General features: G+C 41.4%; 1 protein-coding gene across 3 annotated transcripts in view; it reads right to left on the reverse strand.

The window, feature by feature from the left end:
• The window catches only part of Slc30a5 (solute carrier family 30 (zinc transporter), member 5), a 30,836-nt gene extending 8,290 nt beyond the window's left edge, over positions 1 to 22,546 (reverse strand). The window contains exons 1-12 of one of the 3 annotated variants that reach the window (XR_382742.4): positions 22,167 to 22,546; positions 17,966 to 18,088; positions 15,518 to 15,584; positions 13,982 to 14,067; positions 10,185 to 10,272; positions 7,192 to 7,279; positions 6,075 to 6,151; positions 3,662 to 3,832; positions 2,749 to 3,037; positions 2,364 to 2,572; positions 1,714 to 1,871; positions 372 to 501 (exon numbers count right to left, since the gene is read on the reverse strand). Coding sequence is in view for 2 of the 3 variants with exons in the window: in NM_022885.2 (NP_075023.2) it covers positions 372 to 501; positions 1,714 to 1,871; positions 2,364 to 2,572; positions 2,749 to 3,037; positions 3,662 to 3,832; positions 6,075 to 6,151; positions 7,192 to 7,279; positions 10,185 to 10,272; positions 13,982 to 14,067; positions 15,518 to 15,584; positions 17,966 to 18,088; positions 22,167 to 22,243 (1,563 nt within the window). In the remaining variant the exon portion in view is untranslated. Of the gene's footprint in view, positions 1 to 371; positions 502 to 1,713; positions 1,872 to 2,363; positions 2,573 to 2,748; positions 3,038 to 3,661; positions 3,833 to 6,074; positions 6,152 to 7,191; positions 7,280 to 10,184; positions 10,273 to 13,967; positions 14,068 to 15,517; positions 15,585 to 17,965; positions 18,089 to 22,166 lie in introns of all 3 variants that reach the window. The other 2 variants (XM_011244695.3, NM_022885.2) reach the window with 2 other exon arrangements.
• Between the last annotated feature and the right edge of the window lie 485 nt (positions 22,547 to 23,031).

The raw sequence follows: 23,031 nt of genomic DNA on the forward strand, positions 1-23,031 counted from the left end.
GGTGTGGTGGCGCACGCCTTTAATCCCAGCACTTGGGAGGCAGAGGCAGGCGGATTTTTGAGTTTGAGGCCAGCCTGGTCTACAAAGTGAGTTCCAGGACAGCCAGGGCTACACAGAGAAAGAAACTCTATCTCAAAAAAACCAAAAAACCAAAAACCTCAAATTTATTTAAAGGATTTTTCATTTAATAGACCATGATAAACTAGTTACCAAAACCACAGAAAGTGAAACAGTACATAAAGGAGACAGTGCACTAAGAATGAAGTTATGCTGATCTAAACAAAATTTAAACTATACTATATGGTAACTAGCTAACCTTGGTAAGGAAAAGCCGTCCAAGTGGAAGCTTAAACAGGAGAAGGAAGACTTACTGTCAGCATGTTTGTGTCTAGTTCCGGAGGATCGATCAGTCTAGCCACTGATTCCATAAACACAAAAAATGCTATCACGATCAGAAAAAGCCCATTAATAAAGCCAGAGAGAATCTCTATTCGGCCATACCTAAAAACACATAATATTTTTTAGAAAAGAAATGACAAATATTTTAAAAATATAAACATTATAAGCTTATAATAAAAAGTGAGGAAACAAGCCCAGCTTTTTATACTAATACTGTAAAATTATCAAAATTTAAAATACGAATAATAGTAATATTAAAAATAGTATTAAACATTGTAAAATTTTATATATACAAAATCCTTCTTTATGCCCTACTTACAAAGAGCCTTATCTAACTTTTTAGCAACTGTTTCTCTCTAAACCTCTAATATGTACTGTATCTTTCAGGGCACACAGATTCTGTCTGTACCAAAACTATTTGTATATTTGGTTCATTCAGTTTTCAAAATATAAACAATTAGGTCTGGAGAGACGGGCCAGAAGTTATGAGCAATTGTTGTTTTGCACCTAGGGACTCAAGGATCTGACGGCCTCTTCTGGCCTCTGTGGGTACTTGGCATGCATATGGTACACACGCACACACACACACACACACACACACACACACACATGCACGCACGCACACACACGCACACACACACACAGTGCAGCCAAACACTCAACATACAAAACAAAACAGAAGCCACACAAGATTTCCAAAATATAAACAATCAATTATGGGTGGATTTATTAGAGTACGTCTTACTACAGTTATTATAACATTTATTGAATTACTGACAATAATGGAGGATATTTTCATATATACTCACTTCAAATTTTGAATACTTTTAACAAGGATAATAGCTATGGATATTTCATGGCCCCAAAGAAACATGGTGAACAAAAATGCACACATCTTTGGTGGTATTTTTTTCTTTTTGCCTCTTAACAGATGTGTTAGGAAGAATAATCCTGAGCTATTGCCATTTAGTATTAATCAAATGTGTAGCTTCAATTCCCTATCAAGTGAAGATTTGAAATTATCTGTATTGGAAGTAATACAATTCTGTTTCTGAAGATGGACTCTGCACTGTAATAAAGAAACAGTGCCCTGGGCTGGTGAGATGGCTCAGTGGGTTAGAGCACCCGACTGCTCTTCTGAAGGTCCAGAGTTCAAATCCCAGCAACCACATGGTGGCTCACAACTATCCGTAATGAGATCTGACTCCCTCTTCTGGAGTGTCTGAAGACAGCTACAATGTACGTACATATAATAAATAAATACATCTTTGAAAAAAAAAAAAAGAAAGAAACAGTGCCCTGATAGCAACCTACCCATAGGAGAAAATCCGGGTGGCTTTCCAGCGGCTCATCAGGGCAGCAAACAGTCCCATGACCAAAGCCGAGCAGTCAAAGAGCATGTGAAATCCATCTGAGATCAGGCCTAGACTGTTGGTTAGCACGCCATAGAACAACTCCACAAAGGTAAAAAGCTGAAAAGAGGGTTAATAGATTATGGGAGGAGCACATCACTGCAGAGAATTATTAGATTTTAATCATAACAATTTAACCTCTACCCAAACCTTCTTTGAAGATGTGCTTAAAACTTTAATGCTGGAAACTGTATTTCATATAGATTATAAGTAAGCAAGCTAGCCAGATTTAGGCATTTTACAAACTAAAAGGCAGTTGTTTGATTTGTATGTCTGTCGAAATCAACAGAAGAGGCTCTAAAATGTCAGCATCAGTGGTATATCCTGACATCCTATTACGAGGCAGCTCTGCCTCTTACAAGCTACTACTGATTTAACACAGAATTTCTACAATACTGCAAAGATTGTTTGCCTTGTTTGAATAGGATCATTGTTACCAACTAGAGAAAAATGTAAACTCAGCAGAAACTTGTAAAGTACTAAAATTACACATCCTCTCAAAATAAAAACACCGTGCTTTAAAAATATAGCACTGCTATTTAACAATCTTACCAGATTCAAGCACAAGAAGTAAAAGATCTGCCTAGAGTCGCTCTCCTCGAGAACCTGCTTTAGTGAGTCCTTAATGAACCTAGGCACCGACTGAGAGCTGTGCTGAAAAGCGTCCCCCATGAAGTGATAGAGTGGTGTTCCTTCAGGAGAATATCCAATAAGGGTACCTTTCTGTCCTCTCTTAGAGGGAGATGATAGAATGTTGGCCGCTACAAAGAGAAAAAAGAGAATGGTATGCATGTTTTGAATGTTTAAGCCACCAACACGGTCACTTTCTAAATTGAGTACTAAATTGTAAGTGCTCAACAATTTCTAAACTGAAGGCTTAAACATCAGAAACCATAAAAGTAGATTAATGAAAATAAAAATTTGGGCAAATGCTTACACAAAATGAAGAACACAGCGCTCACTACCACTCCTCCAGACAGGACGTGCTCTGTGCTCTCCTGGTGTGCTGCTCTGTTCATAGCCCGGAGTTGGTCTGTTATTGGGTGTGTCCAGAAATTTCCAAACAGGAGGGCACTAATAAAAATGGGAAAGGACCCATAGCGGGCACATTTGGACACGTCCATTTTGACTGAACAAACAGAATCCATATAGAAATCCAGGATCATGACAAAAAAGATGACTGTGGTGAAAGGCATGATGAGAGAGAACCAAGACTCAACCTTACTCTAGAAGAGAAAAACACAAACACCACAACCCACAGTCAGTGTTCTACAGAGACAAAGCTCATCAGCGTATACACAAACAGAAATACTCAGGCTCAGTATGAGTCACAAAATGCCAGCATGTAAGAGTCACAAAATAGTGGTACATTTTCCCAGGGTTCTCCAGGGTATTAACAACAAACCCCCACTGTTGCTGAATTTTATAAATAATAAGTAGCCAAAATCTCTGAGTTTAAGATTAACTGAGTTTTCTTCACAGGTGCCTTTGGATCATAAGAATGTAAATTATATGCAAATATAAGAGTATTTGACTTACACTTTTATAAACAATTAAAATTAACTCCAATGGGGGGGGGGACTAAAGAAAAAGCAAGGATAATTTAAGCCATTGTCAGTCTTAGATTAAAAAAATTTGGAACTAAGCCAAGTGGTGGTGGCAGCACTTGCCTTTAGTCCCAGCACCTGGGAGGCAGAGGTTGGGGCCGCCCTGGTCTATGGAGCAAATTACAGGACAGCCAAGGCCACACAGAGAAAACCTGTCCCATAAAGCCTGAAAAAAATGTCTGAATTGAAATTTCTTTCCAATAGTAACTCACTTTACTTGTTACCAGTAACTCTCAGCCTTACCTCAGTCGTCACAGAAAGAACAATCACCCATGGGCACAGGAGAAACACAGAAACAAGCTGAGATAAGGCCTGAAGGCGCTTAGCTCCACCAACATCTATAGAGAGCTTTCTGGAAGCCGTATGAAAACCAACTTTACAACATAAAGCCAGCACCAGCAAGAGTACTCCACCCTATGAGTGAAACGACAAAAGTCTCATTAAAACCACACATACTGTCTGTCATACTCATCTCCCTACAGATTTACGTTATTTAAAATTTTGAGACGAGCCTCACTATGCAGCCACAGCTGGCTTAGAACTTGCTGTGAAGCCCAGGGTGACCTCAAACTCAGAGATCTGTCTGCCTTTCTTTGTTTCCTAATATGGAGGACTGAACCAAGGACCCTGTACATGTTAGGCAGGCACTCTACCCACTGATCTACATTCCTTGCACTGTGTTATGTGTGTGTGTATAAAATGAGTCTTTGCACGTGTGTGCACAAGCGTAAGTGCACACACCGGAGGGCAGAAGAGGCCAGAGACCTCCTGTAACTGGAGTTACCGATGGTTTTCAGGTGCTGGGAACAGGTCCTTTTTGTAAGACCAGTAAGCACTCTTAACCACTGAGCCATAGCTTCAGCCGCCATTGTTCAATTCTTGAATATATATCTGAAGCAATGGAACTATTTCCCCAGCCCCTTCCCATACCCTCAATTATTTAATTATGTAAATGACAGGCAGTGTTTTGTATTTAGTAGTAACCTTAGCATCGTAACTTTATAGTGCTAAGGATCTGTGCTGGTTTGCCCAGGACAGGAAACACTCCTATCACTGAGCTATGCACTCTGTACTTGGTAGGGCTGAGAAACAATTATGCTCTGATAAATTTTCATGTTTTAAAAGTGTCATGTGAACTGGGCGTGGTGGCACACACCTTTAATCGTAGCACTTGGAAGGCAGAGGCAGGCAGATTTCTGAGTTTGAGGCCAGCCTGGTCTACAAAGTGAGTTCCAGGACAGCCAGGGCTGCACAGAGAAACCCTGTCTCGAAAAACAAAAAAAAAAAAAAAAAAGTGTTATGTGTACAATGTTTTGTCTACATGTATGTCTGTACACCACCTGCATGCCTGGTGCACTGGTTCCCCTGGGACTAGAGTTACAGATGGTTGTGAGCTGCCATGTGGGTGCAGGGGATCAAACAAGTCCTGTGGAGAACAGCAAAAGCTCTTAACGGCTGAGCCATCTCTTCAGCCCTGAGATAAGTTAGTTTAAATATAGTTTTTGGACAGTATTGATGATGTAGCCCAGGCTGGCCTGGAATTAGAGATCCTCTTGTCTCCTCAGTGCTAGGAGTAACAGCATGTGTTAGGTATAAATGAAATTTAAGAATTATAGACTCCACTGTGATGCAGGTTTAGAGGTAAAGGTAGGAGGGTCATCTCTGGCTACGCATCAGGTTCTCGACAGCCTGGGCTACACAAGGTCCTGTCCCCTGCCGCAGACCCTATGCCTGAGTAGAAAAGAGTCTCTAGAGTAGATGGGCAAGATTAGGATGGCGTGACAGACAGCCAAACACGCGAGAATGGTGTTGGATCTGAATGTAATTTTCCAGTCGAGCATCAGACTTTTATAATACAGAATAAATTGCAGAACAAGGCACATTGAATTTTTCTAGGTGCAAAAGGAGTGACTTCAAAAGGAACCAGATAAATGTATAACACTAGAGATTAGCACAGATGCAAGGGGAGTGACTACAAAGGGAATTTGTAGGGACCAGATAAATGTTTACATTAGAGATTAGCACTTTCTGCCAGGCAAGAGTTTTACACAAAGAGTTAAAAGCCTCAGGGTAGTTAACTCTTGATACGCCTCAAGGCTAATGTAGTGTCACTGACCCCAAAATTCTCTAGGCCTTGTTAATTCTTATCTATATCTGGAGACTGCCCATTTTCAGTATAGTATACTAATTTGCTCTTGGCATGGAATGTAGTCTCTAATACAAATTTCTATTTCAGTGAGAATATTAGACTCTATTTTCAGACACTAAATTAATGGCTAGTGCTTTATTAGCTACTGAATGGGTTAAGCTCCTTGCTGCTATCTGGAGTCTAAGAACACTGGGAAAAGGCTTTAGCTATGTTAGAATACAATCTTAGAAGGCATTTACTATAAGGTAATGCTTAATAGAGTGCACGTGAATCTATACACTAGACTAATGCGGGAATGGAAAAATTAATTTTATGGTTTATATAGATTAGGGAGAAAATGCCAGGCCCCCGGGAAGGGAGTTTCCTTGAAACCCTTTGCTTCATGAACCAGCTTCCCAGCTTTCGCTTTGTCAAGCTGACTCCACCAGAGTGCCGTGACAGTCCCCCACTCTCCCAAGTTATAGCTGCTGTGACCTTCCAATCACATTTGCAACAAAACGAACGTACCTTGTGATCTGCCACCCCTAAAAAGGCAATGGCTGTATAGAGCATGTGAGTTAGAGCACTATCATGATGTCCTTCCGCTGAGGAAACTCGAGTAAAGGAGAATACTCCAAATCCCAACCCCCAAAGCGCAAGTCCCATGTAAATTCTAGCTACTTTGTTTCTAGCTACAAACTAGTCTGGGTATGGCAAATTCAACTATCCTTAGTAGCATATTACTCTTGAAATCAAAACAATTTAATTCTAAAAATATAATTTATAAATTGGAATGGTCTATAGTTCTTTCATTTTTTTGTCCTTTTCCTCCTGTTGGCTTTTGAGCCAGAGCCTTAAAACACAGCCAAAAAGACTCTTGAACACTAGCCGGCCTGGCTTCTATGAGTACTGTTGCCTCCACCTATGACAGAACTTGAGGCGGTGAAAACATTTGGTTCTTAGCCTACAAGATACACGTGCAGGCACAGCATCTCCTTGGTCTACTCATGTCCCACAGAACCTAGGCTGCATCTTCAGTCTTGAACTTGCCGTCTTTACAGAGCAGGACCACACAGGCCCCAGCAAATTGAACAGCCATCAGGAGGGTGTGTCCAGAGTTACATGGATCAGAAGCAACCTGGAGCTCATCTCAGTATAACAAAGTAAACTTATAATATACAGTAAACTGCTATCAGCTTACTAATAAACTTCAGGATACTAAGTATCAGTATCAGAAGGAAACTGGTCCTGTGAGGACCGCAGAACAGACTAAGGTGCACGACTGGGAAAATCAGGGAGGTCACAGAGTAGAGTACAAATACTTGACTACAAGTTGGGTTCATGGGGTTAGCCCAAGCTGGCAAGAGTACTTAGGTAAAAACCAGGACAAGGGATTTAAACGTTTTGTTGTCTTCTAGCATCAGGACATTGTAAAATATGAGCACTGTAGAGAACAATGAGTATATTCTAAATATTCAACTTGGAGTGAATTTACTCTTTACTTGAATCATGATTAAGTATGTTAACATGAATCTATGGAAGTGACACTTGTGTCTGTTGAGTTAAATTTCTTTCCACCATTTCTCACTCAGCTTCTATTTTTCTCCTACACTTTAGGGAACTCCAGTGTGGTGCAAAAGGATACGGTGTTCAGCCATCTTTGCCATGAGATCATCATTGTCGAAAAGCAGTAAGCAGATCACAGCAATAATGAAAAAAGCAGCCCCTCTTGTCTGGAAGAGAAGAGAGAAACGATGTTTTGCTCTGTAATTGTAACAGTTAAGTCCTAGCATGATAATACACAAATGCCAGGAAAATGGTTTTCCCTTTTCTTTTTGAACAGGATCTCATTAGGTAGCCCAGGCTGGCCTTGCATTGACAATCCAGAGTGCTAGGAGTACAGGCATGTTACCACCAAGCATGGCTTGAGAGGAACATAAAAACAAAACAAAACAAAACAAAAACCCCAAAACAAACAAAAAAATCCAAAAAACCCCATATCGATATTAAATGAAAAATGACAGCTAACATTATCATGTTTATATAGGTTTATAGTATAACAAATAGGAAGCCACAGAGATAAATTCTTCAGATTATTTTAAGAGCAGTTAAGACATACAATGTTAGCAATGTACTTCCTTCTAAATGTGAGCAGGCATAGTAATATCAACAAAGCATTAGGGGCTACAGAGATAAGCATCTTAATTTTGGCTGAAAAGCCCTCTGTAGCTAAGAAACAGTAACTGGTAGAACTGTATTGTATTTGGTAACATTAGGACACAGAGAGTAGTCTAGCTTGTCTTTCTCTAGGGAACTAGGTCCCTGAAGCCATGCTGAGAATATTAAGTCATTCCTAAGACAGCGAACTGTGTATGTGTGTAAGCATGAGGAAGCCAGAGGAAGACATCTGCTAATTTCTATTGCCCTCCACTTTTTTTTCTTAAATTTTGTTTTTTAACTATGTGTATTGTACATGTATGTCAGAGATCAGAAGAGGATGTCAGATCCCCAGGAGTTTGAGTTACATGCAGCTGTGAGCCACCCACAGGGGGTGCTGGATACTAAACTCAAGTCCTCTTGTTCATTCCTCCACCCTACCTTTTGAGATAGGGTCTCTCAGTGAACCAGAAGTTGGCTGTTTGCAGTAGGCAGGCTCACCAGTCCGCCCCAGGAGCTGCCTCTCTCTATCACACAACGCTGGAGGAGTTAAGGCACACACATCCAGGCCTGGTTTCTCCATGGGTGCTGGGACCTGAACTCAGGCCCTCCTGCCTTCACAGCAAGTGCTCTTACTCACTGGGCCACACCTCCAGTGCCCTGATAAACTTCTTAAGTTTTTATCCCTATTTTCAGCAGGGATAGGATTTGGACAAAGAAAGTTACAGAGAAAATGCATAAGCCTAGATTATATAAATATTCTAGAATGTTAGATATAAAACCCTCATATATCCTTATTATAACTTGATATTTGTGAATTTACAAGTATTTACTATGTAATATTTATGCTTACCTGTACTATTTCATGTATTTATATGTAATATCATGCATACTTTGCCATGGAACTATAATACTCTGAGTAAATAAAAATTTCAAATGAAAACAGCATACTAGTCTATTCATTATATGATAATCATTACACCCGCCTGATAAAGTCGTAGTGTGGTGGGCCCGTGACACACATTACAAACCTATACAATTAACAGTTTTCTTCTCCTTAACTCCCACTCCTCCCTTCTCTGCTGCCCTTTCTTTTTGTTTCTAAAAACAGTCTCACTATTGTAGTAGAGGCCAGTCTCAAAGTCTCTTATTTGTATGATAACTGGGTTCCCAAAACTGCACGTGAATCCACAGGTAAGACACTGAGAGTCCCTGCTCCCAGTTGGTTTTGATTGGTAAATAAAGTTGCCAGTGGCCGATGGCTGGGCAGGGAGACAAGAGGCAGGACTTTAGGATTCTTGGCAAAGGGACAGAGGAAGGAGGGTGGAGAACCCCCATGCTGGGAAAGGAAAGAGACCAGGTTAGAGAAGGCAGGACAGAGAGACTGCCAACATGTAAGAGTCAGGGATCTTGGCCCAGGAGGGCTGCAGGCCTGGTTCAGGGACAGTGGGTTTGGAATGTAGGTTTTAGTAAGAAATAATTTAGGAACATCAGAGGGGAAAGTGTGCTAACAGCATGGAGGTTTGGAGTGGTCCAAACATTGAGCTGTTTAAGGCATATTAAAATATAGAAAGGTGCAGGTGTGTGTCTTTCCTTTGGGGAACCCAGAACATCATGGCCTTTAGTGAGGAACGCTGCCGCCAGGTTGATTTGAGCAGGATTAACTGTCCCACTGTAACACCCTGGAGTCAGATGACAACCTTCAGGCCAATGGACCACGTGCAGGAATATTTTGATTTGATGAGATGGAAATACTGTAGTGCTAGCTCTAACATGCAGACTGTAGACTGACAACTCATTTTCCAAAAGACAATATAGTTAAATTACTCAAGAATAGGGATGATTAGTTGGTAAAACGCTGGGTTCAACAGACTAACTCTAGCAAGCTCACAGGATTTTTTTTTTTTTAATTAACTTAATAAAGCAGAGAGAGCTATGGGCTGGCTCCACGTGAAGGAGATCTTTACTGGTGACATGTCACTTCTCCATCTTTACGGCAGAGGCATTTATACAATCTACAAAGTCTAACACTGCTAATAGCACCGGTTATACCAATATCAACTTTTAAGTTTCCTTTGCAAAAAAATGGGTGGAAAATACATCTTTGTAACTAATCTTACAACATCCTATGACTCTATAATCACGTGAAGATGAAATGAAAATAGAAAAATGTTTTTTTTTTAAAGATTTATTTATTATTATATCTAAGTACACTGTAGCTGTCTCCAGACACACCAGAAGAGGGCGTCAGACCTCATTACGAATAGTTGTGAGCCACCATGTGGTTGCTGGGATTTGAACTCAGGACCTTCAGAAGAGCAGTTGGTGCTCTTAACCACTGAGCCATGTCTCCAGCCCAGAAAAATGTTTTTGTAAGACAAATGTTAAGCTAGCATGAATCTCTTCATCATCACGAATGGTTATGAATAGTGTTTATTTAGTGCCTTTCACTTGCTATGTAACAATGGTGGAAAAGCCTACCTTTGCTGGTCCTCCTCCAGAGCTAGTGAACAGAACACTGAGCAGAGAGATTACGACAATGTCACTGTGTTCAAACAGCAGCAAGGTCCTAGGAAAATAAAAGACATTCAGGAAACATATCTGACCTTCCCCAGGAAGATGGATCCAGTTAAGAGTATGAGGAAAGCAAACCCCTTAGTTTCACAAAACCTGAGAAAAATAAATAAGGACAATTCCTTGGAGAACATTTTAGTATTGGCTGCCTTAGAAAGAATGAGGCTAGGAATACCTGAAAAGAACAATCTTCAATCTTAGGATTTATTATTAAAAAATAAATTGTATTTTGGAATGTTTTTATCATCTTTTTGATTAAAAACCAAAACCGGTATTTACCGTGTCACAGTTTGTCAGGGAGGACAGAGGGAACTTTCAGGAATCAGTTTTCTCCAGGATATTAGGCCTGCACAGCACGTGCCTTTCCTCTCTGAGCCATCCTGCTGGCCTAGAATTCTGTGTATATATATATTCTGAGTGTATACACGTGATGTGCACAAATGTGCACGGGTGCACAAAGGCTAGAGGTTGACCGTGTGTGTGTGTGTGTGTGTGTGTGTGTGTAATCTAGGCAGGGTTTCTCTGTGTAGTCTTGCCTCCCAAGTGCTGGGATTAAAGGCATGTATCACTACTGCCCAGCCAACTACACTAATTTTTTAATTGCTCTCCAAATAATTTTTTAAAACAGGGCCTCTCACTTAACCTAGAGCTTTCTTTTCCAGCTAGCCTGGCTGTAGTAAGTCCCAGGAATGCCTGTCCTGAGCTCCCCAGCATGGGCTTGTAGGCTGCCAGGCTTGACTTTGCTGGGTGTCTCAGCAAACTCAGGTGCCCATAGCTCTGCAGCAAGCATTTTCTTACTAAGCCAACGCTCCAGCCCTTTAGATTTCTCGTGGGTATTAGCAAAGACTTTGTAAGTTTGTTGCTGGGGCTGGATGATGATCCAGTGAGTAACAACACTTGCTGCTCTTGCAGAGGACCCAGCTTTGGTTCTCAGAACCACAATTCTGCAACTTCAGTTTCAGGGCATGCTGTACCCTCTTCTGGTGTCTGCACACCCTAGCCACATACATGCAGCCAAAACACTCACATAACATAATTAAATACATCTAAAACAATAGTAAAGCGCATATTAAAATTTTTGTTTTTGAGAAGAACTTAGTACATTGCCCAGGCTAGCCTCAAACTCCTAGGATAAAGTGATTTTCTTGTCTCAGCCTTCTAATTAGTTGAAGCTACCAGTCCATAGCCCACTCTACCTAGCTCTGAAGTAAAAACTTTGAAAGAATGAATTTTAAGGTAAGTGAATTATTATTATTTTCCTATACAGAGTTTCACTATTAGCCTTGCCTGTCCTGGAACGAACTCTCACACACACTCACTCACTCTCTCTCTCTCTCTCTGGTTTTTTTTTTTTTTTTTTTTTGAGACAGGGTTTCTCTGTGTAGCCCTGGCTGTCCTGGAACTCCCTCTGTAGACCAGGCTGGCCTGGAACTCAGAAATTCGCCTGCCTCTGCCTCCCAAGTGCTGGGATTAAAGGCGTGCACCACCACCGCCCGGTGAATTATTCTTCTTAAAATATATTTGTGTTAGGGCTGGAGAGATGTCTCAGTGGTTCAAGTAGCTTACTGCTTTTATAGAGGACATGGTTTGGTTCCAAGCACCCACATAAGAGTGCACAGCCACCTGGAATTGCAGTTTCAGTGTATCTGACTCTCTTGACTTCTTCCTGCTCCCATATACACTTACACATTCTCAGGTGTATACACCTACACCTACAGTAAAAATAAATAGGGGCTAGAAAGGTGGTTCAGCAGTTATGGCCAGTTGCTGTTCTCTCAAAGGACTCAAAATCAGTTCCTAGCACTCATGTCAAGCAGTTCCAGAGGAAGCCTCATCTGGCCTCCATGGGCACCCACACGCACGTGGCACACACACATAAATAAAAGTAAAAAATAAATGTAAAGCACTCTTGCTTATATTTACTATATTTAATGAAGTCTTCTATGTGGAATTGTTTGGCTAGTCTGGCTTTCACAGTAAGTTCCAGGTTGGTCAGCGAAACCATAGTGAGACCCTGTCTAAAGAAAGAAAGATGGAGAGCCTGACTCCAATAGGAAAGTGGCTGGAGAGACGCAGTTCAGTGTGAGGCCCTACATTCAATCTCCAGGACAGGGTTTGAATCAAACACCAAAGACCCAAACCAACAACAAGGAGTCTTAGAGATCTAAATATTAACCCATTTCCAGCTCTCTGTTAAATATGTCATTTTCTTCTTTGCCCAGGTCTGTAATGAAAGAACACTGATTATAACTTTAATTTTTATCATATTTAGAAGGTTCTAATTTAAGAAATTAATTTATCAACATGGCAATACTAACCTAAAATAAGACAGACTACAAAACATCATTGTGCTCAGTTCTGAAGTACACACTTTAAAGTGTACCATGGGTTTAGTAAAAGATGGAGAAGAGCTGGTGAAATGGCTCAGCAGTTAAGAGCACTGACTACTCTTCGGGAGGTCCTGAGTTCAATTCCCAGCAACCACATGGTGGCTCACAACCACCTGTTATTGGATCCAATGCCCTCTTCTGGTGTATCAGTGACAGGATGCTCATATACATTATATAAATCTTTAAGACAAAACAAACAAAGCCAATGGAGGAAGGCAGTATGGGTAGTGGTAAGGAGTATAACGCAGCAGGGAGATGACTAAATCTATGAACAACATAATTTCATAAGTAAGAAAATTAAAACACGGTGGCTGATAACACTCAATTATGATCAAGCTTAAACTCAACAGGTTCCATGGAAGTTGAGAAACTCAACCAACCTTCCCATTCCTCTAGGGTGTGGCTGCTATACACTGTATCTGAAAAGCAGGGGGCAAATAAGGCAAAGCAGTTCCAGCCCACAGGGTACTTCGCTGGCTTCCAGAAGGCCTCTCCTCCCCCCTCCTCACTACTGTAGTGGAGATTCTTCACAAGTTCTTTCATTCCAGCCCTCATGTCTTGCCCTCATCCTCTCCCTAACCAAAGGCAAGGGCAAGGCAGCGCCTCTTTTTATACTTTGTTGCTAACACCTTTTAGAGACCAGAAAAAAAATTCTTAAAAGCCAGGAGTGGTGGTACACACGTGTAATCCCAGCACTACTGAGACACAGGCAAGCAGATCTGTAGCCTGGTCAACAGAGTGAGTTCCAAGACAGCAAATGTTGCAGAGAAACCTGTCTCAAAAAAAAGAAAAAGAAAAAAAGAAAGCCTTCCGGGGAGCTGCACGTTTCAATGTTTACTCTTTTTCAGCATTTCCTCCTTGAACTGGCCCCACATGCAGAGAGACATTATCTACACAGACCGGAGAAAGGGCTGAGTGCACTTGCGGGGCTAAGAGGAAAACCATGGCACCTGTTGAGACGGCTCATCTTTACTGGTTTGTTTCACTTCCCATTTCAGACATTTTAGCTTCTCCATCTGAAACTTTTTGGATTCTAGCCAATAAAATATCTGTGATATTAACACATACATCAATGGTATTCACCCAAGAACTACTCGTCAGTTGTTCTATGTTGAAATGTATTCAACGCTACAGAAGTGACACAGACAGTTGTGCACGAAAATCTCTGACATAAACATTGGAACAAGGGCCGATGAGACCTGCAAGCCCTCTCATCTCCACGTGTGCACATAACAAATACAAGACACAGAACAGATTCACGTCAAATGAAGAGGTGTGAACAAATAGTGAAGATACATACATGTTTGTATTTACCTTAGTGGTCCACAAAGAGTAAGGCCAAAAAACCATAAAAGTGATATGATACATCCAGCAACTGCATGTTTAAATATTTTGATCCACTATAAATAGAAACAACAACAAAGAACTTCAGTCATATCCATTTACTAGTAAGTATTTCCTAATAAGTAAAACCTACAAGGAGGCAGCACAGTGGAGCACGTGCCGCTGAGCCCCACACCAGGAGACAGAGGCAGGCAGACCTCTGGGATTTCAGGCCTACCTGGTCTACAGTGAGTTTCAGGTTGCTCAGGCCTAACACATCAAGACATGTCTTAAAAGAAACCAAACAATGCCCAGAAGGAAATATGATAACTATGTAACATTTTAAAGGTTAAATAATCACATATTTAACATTAAATAGAAACGCCAAGACTATCTGCCTAACCACATTCCACTATGTATCATTTGTTGCTAGGTTTTTTTGAGACAGTCTGACTATGTAGCTTTGTATACTCAGAGACCCCTCAGTCTCTACTTTCTGAGTGCTGGAATTAAAGACATACACCACCATGCCTGGCTGTTTGCTCAAATCTTTTTCCAATGCAGTATAATTTTCCATTTTTTTCACTAGTTTTCTAGCCGTAATTAATGATTTAGTCTTTTAAAAATCTTGTTCATGAGGACTTTATTTTTGATGCCAGGTTTCACCATGGAGCTCAGGCCAGCCTAGAACTCATATTGATCTTTCTGTTTCTGACTAGACGCACTATGTGAGTACATGTGTATACCACCATGTTTTCTATGAGCAATTTTTATGCTATAATCATTTGAAAATAGAGAAAAAAGACCTTCAATGGAGTTAGAAAGATAATTATATTTTAAAGATGTTCTTGGTGTCGAAAACAGAAGTCCTTAACTTGCCACTCTGATAATAATGAGGAACCTTTCTGGCATGAAGCCACCTAAAGGGTACTGCATACTCACATGAGATATAATTAAAAACCCTTACATGTATAAATTAATTTATTCCTCACAGATACATGATATAGCTATGTAATACAGATAGAGAACAATATTATTACCTCCACTTTACAAGTGAGCAAAACTGAGGCAAGAAAGATAAAATACATCCCTTTAAAATTTGCCACCCTTTTCTACATTTGAAAATATTCTATTTACATTGAAAATTTATAGTTCACTTGTGAGCCTCAACTCTGAAAGCAAGGCTTGCCCACCCGCGTGAGTTCCCGCATCAGCACTGTGTACACGGGAACGCTAGTGTAAGCCTGCAAGAGCAGCACTGGGGACACAGAGGCCGGGTCATCAGGCCTGAAAGGCCAGTTGTGGCTGCCTAACAAGGTCCAGCCCAGAATGGGCTACAGGAGGTTCCGCCTCAAACCAGACCAGACCAGACCAAATCAACCAACCAAAACAACAACAACAAAGCCTCAAAAAAACAAAAGTCCCAAAAGAAAACAGGAAACAGTCTAGAAGTTTTCAAAACAGGGCACTTTACTCTGGCCCACTGAGAGGAAAGCTGTAGGAGCAAGTGACTCGCCCACATCTCACCTGATGCTTTGTAATAGGTTTCCCAGAAGAAAACGGTTTTTGAAACAAAACCATAAAAAATGCAGTCCTGTAAACATTAAGAGAGTAACATATTAACATTAGTTACAAGGTGCAGTTTTAATAAATACACCAGAACACCCTGTCCTTTAGAGCAGAGCTTTTCAAACTCTACCTGTGGCCCCTTTCCAGCTGATGTATTTTATGCTATTGTGATATATAGATACGTAAAATATATGTACAGATCAAACATTTACTGCTGACAAATCAAATTTATCTTTAAAATATATCTTAGTCTTTGGTGTAAATGATTTTACTATTTATTAAAGATAAAAGCAAATTTTTACACTAATGAGATGGATGTGTTTACACACATTAGATACACTAATCTGATACAAAAATGTTGAAGAATGATACCAGAAAAATATTAAATCCTTGCTATAATTAAACCATTATGATTCTGTAAGGGCAGAAAATTTTTTATATAATACAAAAACACTAATTCAAAACACAAGAGTATTGCTGGTCAGTGTGGCACATGCCTTTAATCGTAGCATCCCTGAGGCAGAGGCAGGTGGATCTCAGTGAGTTAGAGGCTAGCCTGGTCTACAGAGCAAGCTCCATGTCAGCCAAAGCTACAGAGACCCTGCGTCAGGAAATAAAACAGCAACAGAAGAACTGTAGCAGAGACTGTCCTTAGCGACGAGGCTTTCATGGCAGAACTCAGGACTTCCTGATAACTGTCTTCACAACTAGTTCATAAACCACAAAGTAGTAATGGGTATGAACATTGCATCTCATGACTGATCCTGGACTTATGAGTCTCGGCCTCCTAAGTGGTGGGATTACTGGCATGGGCCACTATGATTAGTTTCAATACTTTTAATACCTGAAAATAGCAAAGAAAATAATTCATCTTCTCTTAAGCTCGATAGTAATAAATCTTGAGCCAATAAAACAGTAACAGGCCTTCATCTTTTTACTGTCAGTTAAATACAAATGCTTAACTTTTCTAATCAAGAACCTCTTTCCTAACCTGGCAAACTACAGCCTTAAGAGTATTAGCACAGAGTGGGTTACTATTCATCTCAAGGACTATAAGCCTCTACTGAGGAAGAAAATGGCACACAAACTGTACAGTTTACAGAACATGAGGGCCCCGTACTCTGACGAGGTTATGTAGGGGGCACAGCCCAGCATGATCTAACTTGGAAACAAGAAATGTTTGTACTAGCCGAGGGTGGTGCACACCTTTAATCCCAGCACTTGGGAGGCAGAGGCAGGTGGATTTCTGAGTTCAAGGGCAGCCTGGTCTACCCCAGGACAGCCAGGGATACACAGAGAAACCCTGTCTCGAAAAACCAAAAAAAAAAAAAAGAAAGGAAGAAAGAAAGAAAGAAAGAAAGAAAGAAAGAAATGTCTGTACTAAGTCAAGCTTAGGTAATATTTTAATAATTGCCTCATGACTGAGCTACATCAGAAGATAGTCTACGACTCCACAGGGAGTATATACTTTTTAAAGATTTACTTTATTTTTAGTTATGTGTATGTGTGTGTCTACATATGTGGATCCATGCCCACAGAGGCCAGAAGAATTTCAACTCTGGAGCTGGCATTATAGGCAGGTATGAACCACACAGATAGATACTGGGAACTGAGGCTGGGACCCCTGCAAGTGCAGTCAGTGCTCTTAACTGCTGAGCCATCTCTCCAGCCTGTCAAAATCACTTTTATGAAAATACAACATCTCCATTTTTTTTTTTACATCTGTCCTCAGAAGTGTGAGGGAACCCTCATCTTCTATGAAATTAAATGATACAAGACATTACAAAAGACTGATTGCTAGCACAGATAGGAACCACACAGTCTATTAAGCAAGGCATTAAAAGAGCTTTGCAAGAATCTTAGCAATACAAACTGAACTAAAAGCCTGTTTGGCAAGTCATTAGAATTCAACTAACTTCTTTTACTTTATTTTTGGGACAGAGCCTCACTGTGTAACTGGGGCTGGCCTCCAATTAATTCATGATCCTCATGACTAAAGTTCCCACGTGCTGGGATTATGGGCTACTACACTCAGCTGAAATAACTTTTTCTACAGGTCTCTATACTTCTACTCTTGTACAAGCTTCTATTTATAGAAAAAAAATTCAGTTAGCTGTCAGAAGAAATAAACTTCACAGAACATATAAGTAAGATTTCTTAAAAATAGTCAAAAGAGGATTTTCAGAGAAATAAAAAACATTAAGAGCCAGGCATGGTGGTGCACACCTTTAATCCCAGCACTTGGGAGGGAGAGGCAGGTGAATTTCTGAGTTTGAGGCCAGCCTGGTCTACAGAGTAAGTTCCAGGACAGCCAGGGCTACAAAGAGAAACCCTGTCTCGAAAAACAAAACAAAACAAACAAACAAACAAACAAACAAAAACCATTAAGGCCCTCTCCATACTCACCCAAGTTTTAATATAAAAATAAATTGAACAATGTGAACAGCTTTTAGGAGATCATATGATTCAAAAAGTCCCACAGCCTTCAAACATTTGGTTAAACACAGCAATAAAATGTATCTTGTTAATCTGAAAAATAAGAACAGGAACAATTTTTAATATAATTGAAATCACTAGGATCACTGTAATCTTATTTTCCTCTCATAATACCCATAATAAAAACTACAGAAATACACATGAACACATAGAAAACAATAAAAACCCTCTCCAAACAACCCACCATCCACATGTTAACTACTGCTAAAACTTTGGGTCCTATACTCCTGGTTTATTTTCAACGTATATTAATGTCTAAGGTAGGCCTGGTGGCATATGCCTGTAATCCCAGTTACTTGGGAAGCTGAGCAGAAAGATTTGCTTTCTTTTTGCCAGACTTCCCTTGGTCTCATGGCCCTTTGTAGCATCCAACATGCACTAAGTGAGCATGGAATATTCAACCCAGGCCTGGGTAGCTTCAGGCACAGCCTCACCTCTTTCTCCTGACAGGGAAAGGAGTGCCTTGAGCTAGTCTACCTTATCTCTGCCTTAAAGGAAAACCTTTTATTACCATCCCCCTTTTTGAGATAGGATCTTACTATGTAGTACAGACCAATCTCAAACTCATGACCATCTTATCTAACTTACCTAAAATTTACATTTTTATTTATATTTTTAGTCAAACCCCAAATACATTAAAAAGTAATTTAAAAATTTTTAGCTAAAGATGCTGTATCCATTTAATAAGTCTAACTATAAAAGTTAATATAGAATAAACAATAGCAGGGAAGAACCATAAGGAATTCATCTGTGGGGTGGGGGTGGGGCACTGTGGGCAATCCGGTTTCTTTTATGCGGGAGAATCCCTATCTATCCAAGCCTCTCCAGTTCCATGATTCTGTGTAATAACCAAGACACACGCAAGGCCCTGTCCTCAAGGAGTTCCAGGTCTTCAGGAAAGAACAGGCAAGCAGACCGGCTACGCTTCCCAAGTAAGCTGACAGACACCTCTAAAATACGAGCATTGGGCAGGAGACCTTGAAGATCCTACTGCATTTAGTTTAGTTCAATTTAGCCAATTTAGTTTAGCCTAATTTAGCAGTAGATTGCTTATGATTAAAATCAAGGAAAAGTCAAACTGCATGTAAATACTTGTTTTACAAAGAATATAGACTTCTATATAACGTATTAAAAATAAAAAAACTAGGTCTTGAATGAGAGATATGAAGCTATTCATGTAAAATGCTCATGATATATTAGTATTAATAAGCCAACTTTATTTTCATACACACATATGTGCATAGCACCCCAAAGGTCATAACGTTAATTCCTGAGTAGCTGATTATTGGAAAGGTTTTAAAAAAATCACTTCTAGCTCTCTCCTCACAGGTAAACAATTTACAAACCTTTTCCTATGTTTGTCAACAAATATTTTCTCCACATTTACAATCATGCACATAACTCAAGAGCTTTCTGCTTATAATTATCAAATTAGAAAAATTACTTCAACTTTTAAATATAGTATTCTTTGATTTAAAAAATTCCTTTATTACATATATTATTATTATTACTATTATTTGTGTGTGTGTGCATGTGTGCTCGCATAAGAGCATATGAAGTCAGAAACTCACAGAGTTGGCTCTCTCCTCCCATACAGGTCCAAGGGGTCAAATTCAGGCCATCAGTCTTGGCGGTAAAGACCTGTACCTGCTGAACTGTCTTGCTAGTTCCTGGATTTTTTTTTTTGTTGTTGTTGTTTTGTTTTTGTTTTTTAAAGACAGGGCTTCTTTTTGTAGCTCTGGCCTGGAGCTCAGAGATCGCCTGCCTCTGCCTCCCAAGTGCTGGGATTAGCTGTGTGCCACCACATCCTCAAGCGTCTGCAGTCTTTGATTGTCAAAGTTCTAGTTACTACAACTTCCTGCTGGACATCTAGACAAGACTAGTTAAGGCTAAGTAACCATACACAGAAACACCGCAGTTCATATTAAGGGGGGAAATGACTGGTAGGTGAAGACAGGGATGGGAGACTTTCTTATACAGGTTACTGAGCCTCTGGGCAGAGCTGGGGCATTCAACCCAGCTCCCCAACTCAGGAACCACTGCTTGCTATTAAGTGACCAAATAAAAATATAACTGGTCTTCTATGTGGTTGGTTAGAAATTTCTTCAGGTCTCTAAACTCGCAATTATTAAATTTTGGATATGAGTTTATAGTTCCTTCTTGAAATGTGTCCACTGCTGCCACTCACAGTCTCTAGATATCAAGAGAGGAGGAGGGCATGGGGGCAGGTACGAGGGAGAATATGCCCAAACAATGTACACACATAAGCACTTGCTGCGTGTGTGAGCGTGAGCCCCTGGCACTCACGTAAGGCCAGGGTGTCAGTCACTGCACTACAGAGGCAGAGGGAAGCCTGAGGCTGCTAGGCCGCATCCAGGCCCAGAGAGGGCCTCTGCCTCAAGGAACAGGCCATACCAGCACATAATTCACACACATATACAGCAAAGCTGCTGACCAGGTACAGCGGCCTATGTTAGCACTTGCAAAGCTAAGGAAGGAGGTGGCCAGTTGTGGACACCATGGTATAATATCTTGTCTCAAAAATAATTTTGATGTATAATAATAATAATACTAGTTCAATTCAATGAATTCAAGCATTCATAGGTGTAAACAGAAGGCATGCATAGTAAATACACAGATTCTGAAACAACTCAGACTGCCAGGTCATTCATTAGTTGTGTGACCTTAGGCAACTCAGTTTCCTGCCCTATCAAACAAGGATACTACTACTTAGCTTGTAGTGTTCTTGGAAAGACTAAAGGGATCTATACACTAAGAGTCTTTGGGGCATAGGAGGTACTCAGCAAATGCTGGCAGCCCTGACCACTGGAATTTGTGCACTCAGGCATAAAAATAACCACACTGGAAGGATCTGATCATTTCGAATGTTGCAGTTAAGATCCAGTGCTCGAGCATACAGAAAACTCTGGAAACCTGAAATCCCTTGAAATTCAGCCAGCTCTGAGTCAAAATTTGAATTCTGTAATAACCTACGATAGAAGGGCAACTCTGCCAAGCAAATAATACAGGTAAGTTGGCAAAGGATGTTTACCACGTTTAAACTATTTATACTCTCACTCTCCCCCCCCCCCCATCCTTGAACTGTTTGAGAGTAAATGAAGTATATCACATTTTACCCTTGTATTTCCTAAAAATATGGCAACTCTGCTATGAAATCTGGAGTTATCAACAGGAAATTTAACAAAGATCTGATACTTTAATCTGTCTCCATAGTCCAATTTTGTGACCTGACCTAGTCTTGTCCCTTCTATTACTTCCCTTTATTACCAAACCATAGCACTAGCCCCTTCTGCATCTAGCTGTTTTATGGTCACTGGTTGACACGTGACATGCTATAAATGAATTGCTGAAAATAGACAGAAAACCAAATGCATTCTGCAAATCCCGCAGTTGGTTTAAATTCTACTCGGCATATGGGTTCCACCCCCACCCCCCCAGACAAAAGTTAGCTGGTATCGCTGTAACCACGGTCTAAGAACCTTTTCAAAAACAATCACGAAATCTCATCGTACATACTGCTAACCAGTTTGAACGAAATTGTTGGGCTTTATTTAACACCACCTCAGAACTTAGGACAGGACCTAAGGGCACAACTGGCTAGAGGCTTTAGGAAAAGGAAAATAATTTAGGCTGGAGGAAAAGTAAAGAATTTCCACGCTACGAATCCCCGTACGGCATGAGTTTTGGGGGAGAGGGGGAACGTACATTTCGTACTATTAGAATAAGCCCCCACCTCTCCCCACAAAACCACGGCAACGAAAACTCGATGACAGGGTTGCATTTTTGCTGTGCTGTATACCCAAGTTCATCGGCTTGTACTTTGGTTTCTTCGCCTGAGACGGTGACACCTTGCGCATATCCTCTGGGCGAGCCGTGGGACAGGCTACGGAGCCCTGCGTTACTTAAGTGGCAGGGAGGGACATTCAGATCCTCTCTCTCTAGGGACTGGAACCTGGCAGGCAGTGCGTCCCGAGCCCAGACTCCCGCCCGCTCGCCGATCTCAAGCCACGGACCGCAGAGGTAGCCCGCGGGGTCCGAGCAAGGCGGGAAGCTTGTCCGCACCGCCGGCGGCCGTGGAATCCCACCTTACCGGGCGCTGGGCACGTCCACCGGCCCGAGGCCACCGCCGGGCCCGGGCCGCGCGTCCCCGCCGTACTTCTCCTCCATGCAGGCTCAGGAGCCGCTGCCCGCGCCGCGGGCTCTCCTCATGGCTCGCCGCCGCTGCGGAAGCGCGGGCGCAGGCGCGTCACTCCCCCATGTCAGCAGCGTCCTCGCAAGCTCGGCAGTCTCCGCCGCTAGCCCGGGCTCGGCAAGCAGGCACACGCACGCTGGGCGGGACTAGGCCGCGGGCTGTTCCGGCAGCGCCGTTCCCCGGAGGCCGTACGGGCAGGAACGTTACCGGGCCACGTCATCCGCCCCGGCAGCCCTCACTCCCGGGGGAGTGACCAATCCTGCGCCTGCGCGCTGGTGGACACGTGGCTTCGCTTCACTCAGGCTCCTCCCACCGCTGGGAAGGCTCCGCTCGACCCGCCCCCTCCTCGCGTCTTCAAGAGAAGCCCCTAAGAGGTCCCTGCAGCGCCACCTAAGGTCCATCTTGGCTACAGCGTGTTCTCCTCGCTCGAGGGATGGATGGATGGTCCCCTAGAAAATGCATATTTGTGTTAACAAACAGAGCTTAGCCCTTTGCTTCAGGGTTCTTCTTTCTTAAACGGCTTCACTTTGTAGCCCAGATAGACCTAGAACTCAGCATGTAGCCCAGGCTAGCCTCATAAACCTGGATGATGAATTTCAGGCGTGAGCCACATATAGGCGTTGCTAACTCAAGTGCATTAACGGTTTTTTTTTGTTTTTTTTTTTTTTTTTTTTCTAATGAGAAAGCTAAAAGTTTTTTGAAGTGCCTGTGACTCCCACAAAGAGATTATTATTTTTGGATTTCTGATGATACGATAACGCAG

Source organism: Mus musculus, chromosome 13, assembly GCF_000001635.26.
Source record: "Mus musculus strain C57BL/6J chromosome 13, GRCm38.p6 C57BL/6J".
Taxonomy (NCBI): Eukaryota; Metazoa; Chordata; class Mammalia; order Rodentia; family Muridae; genus Mus; species Mus musculus.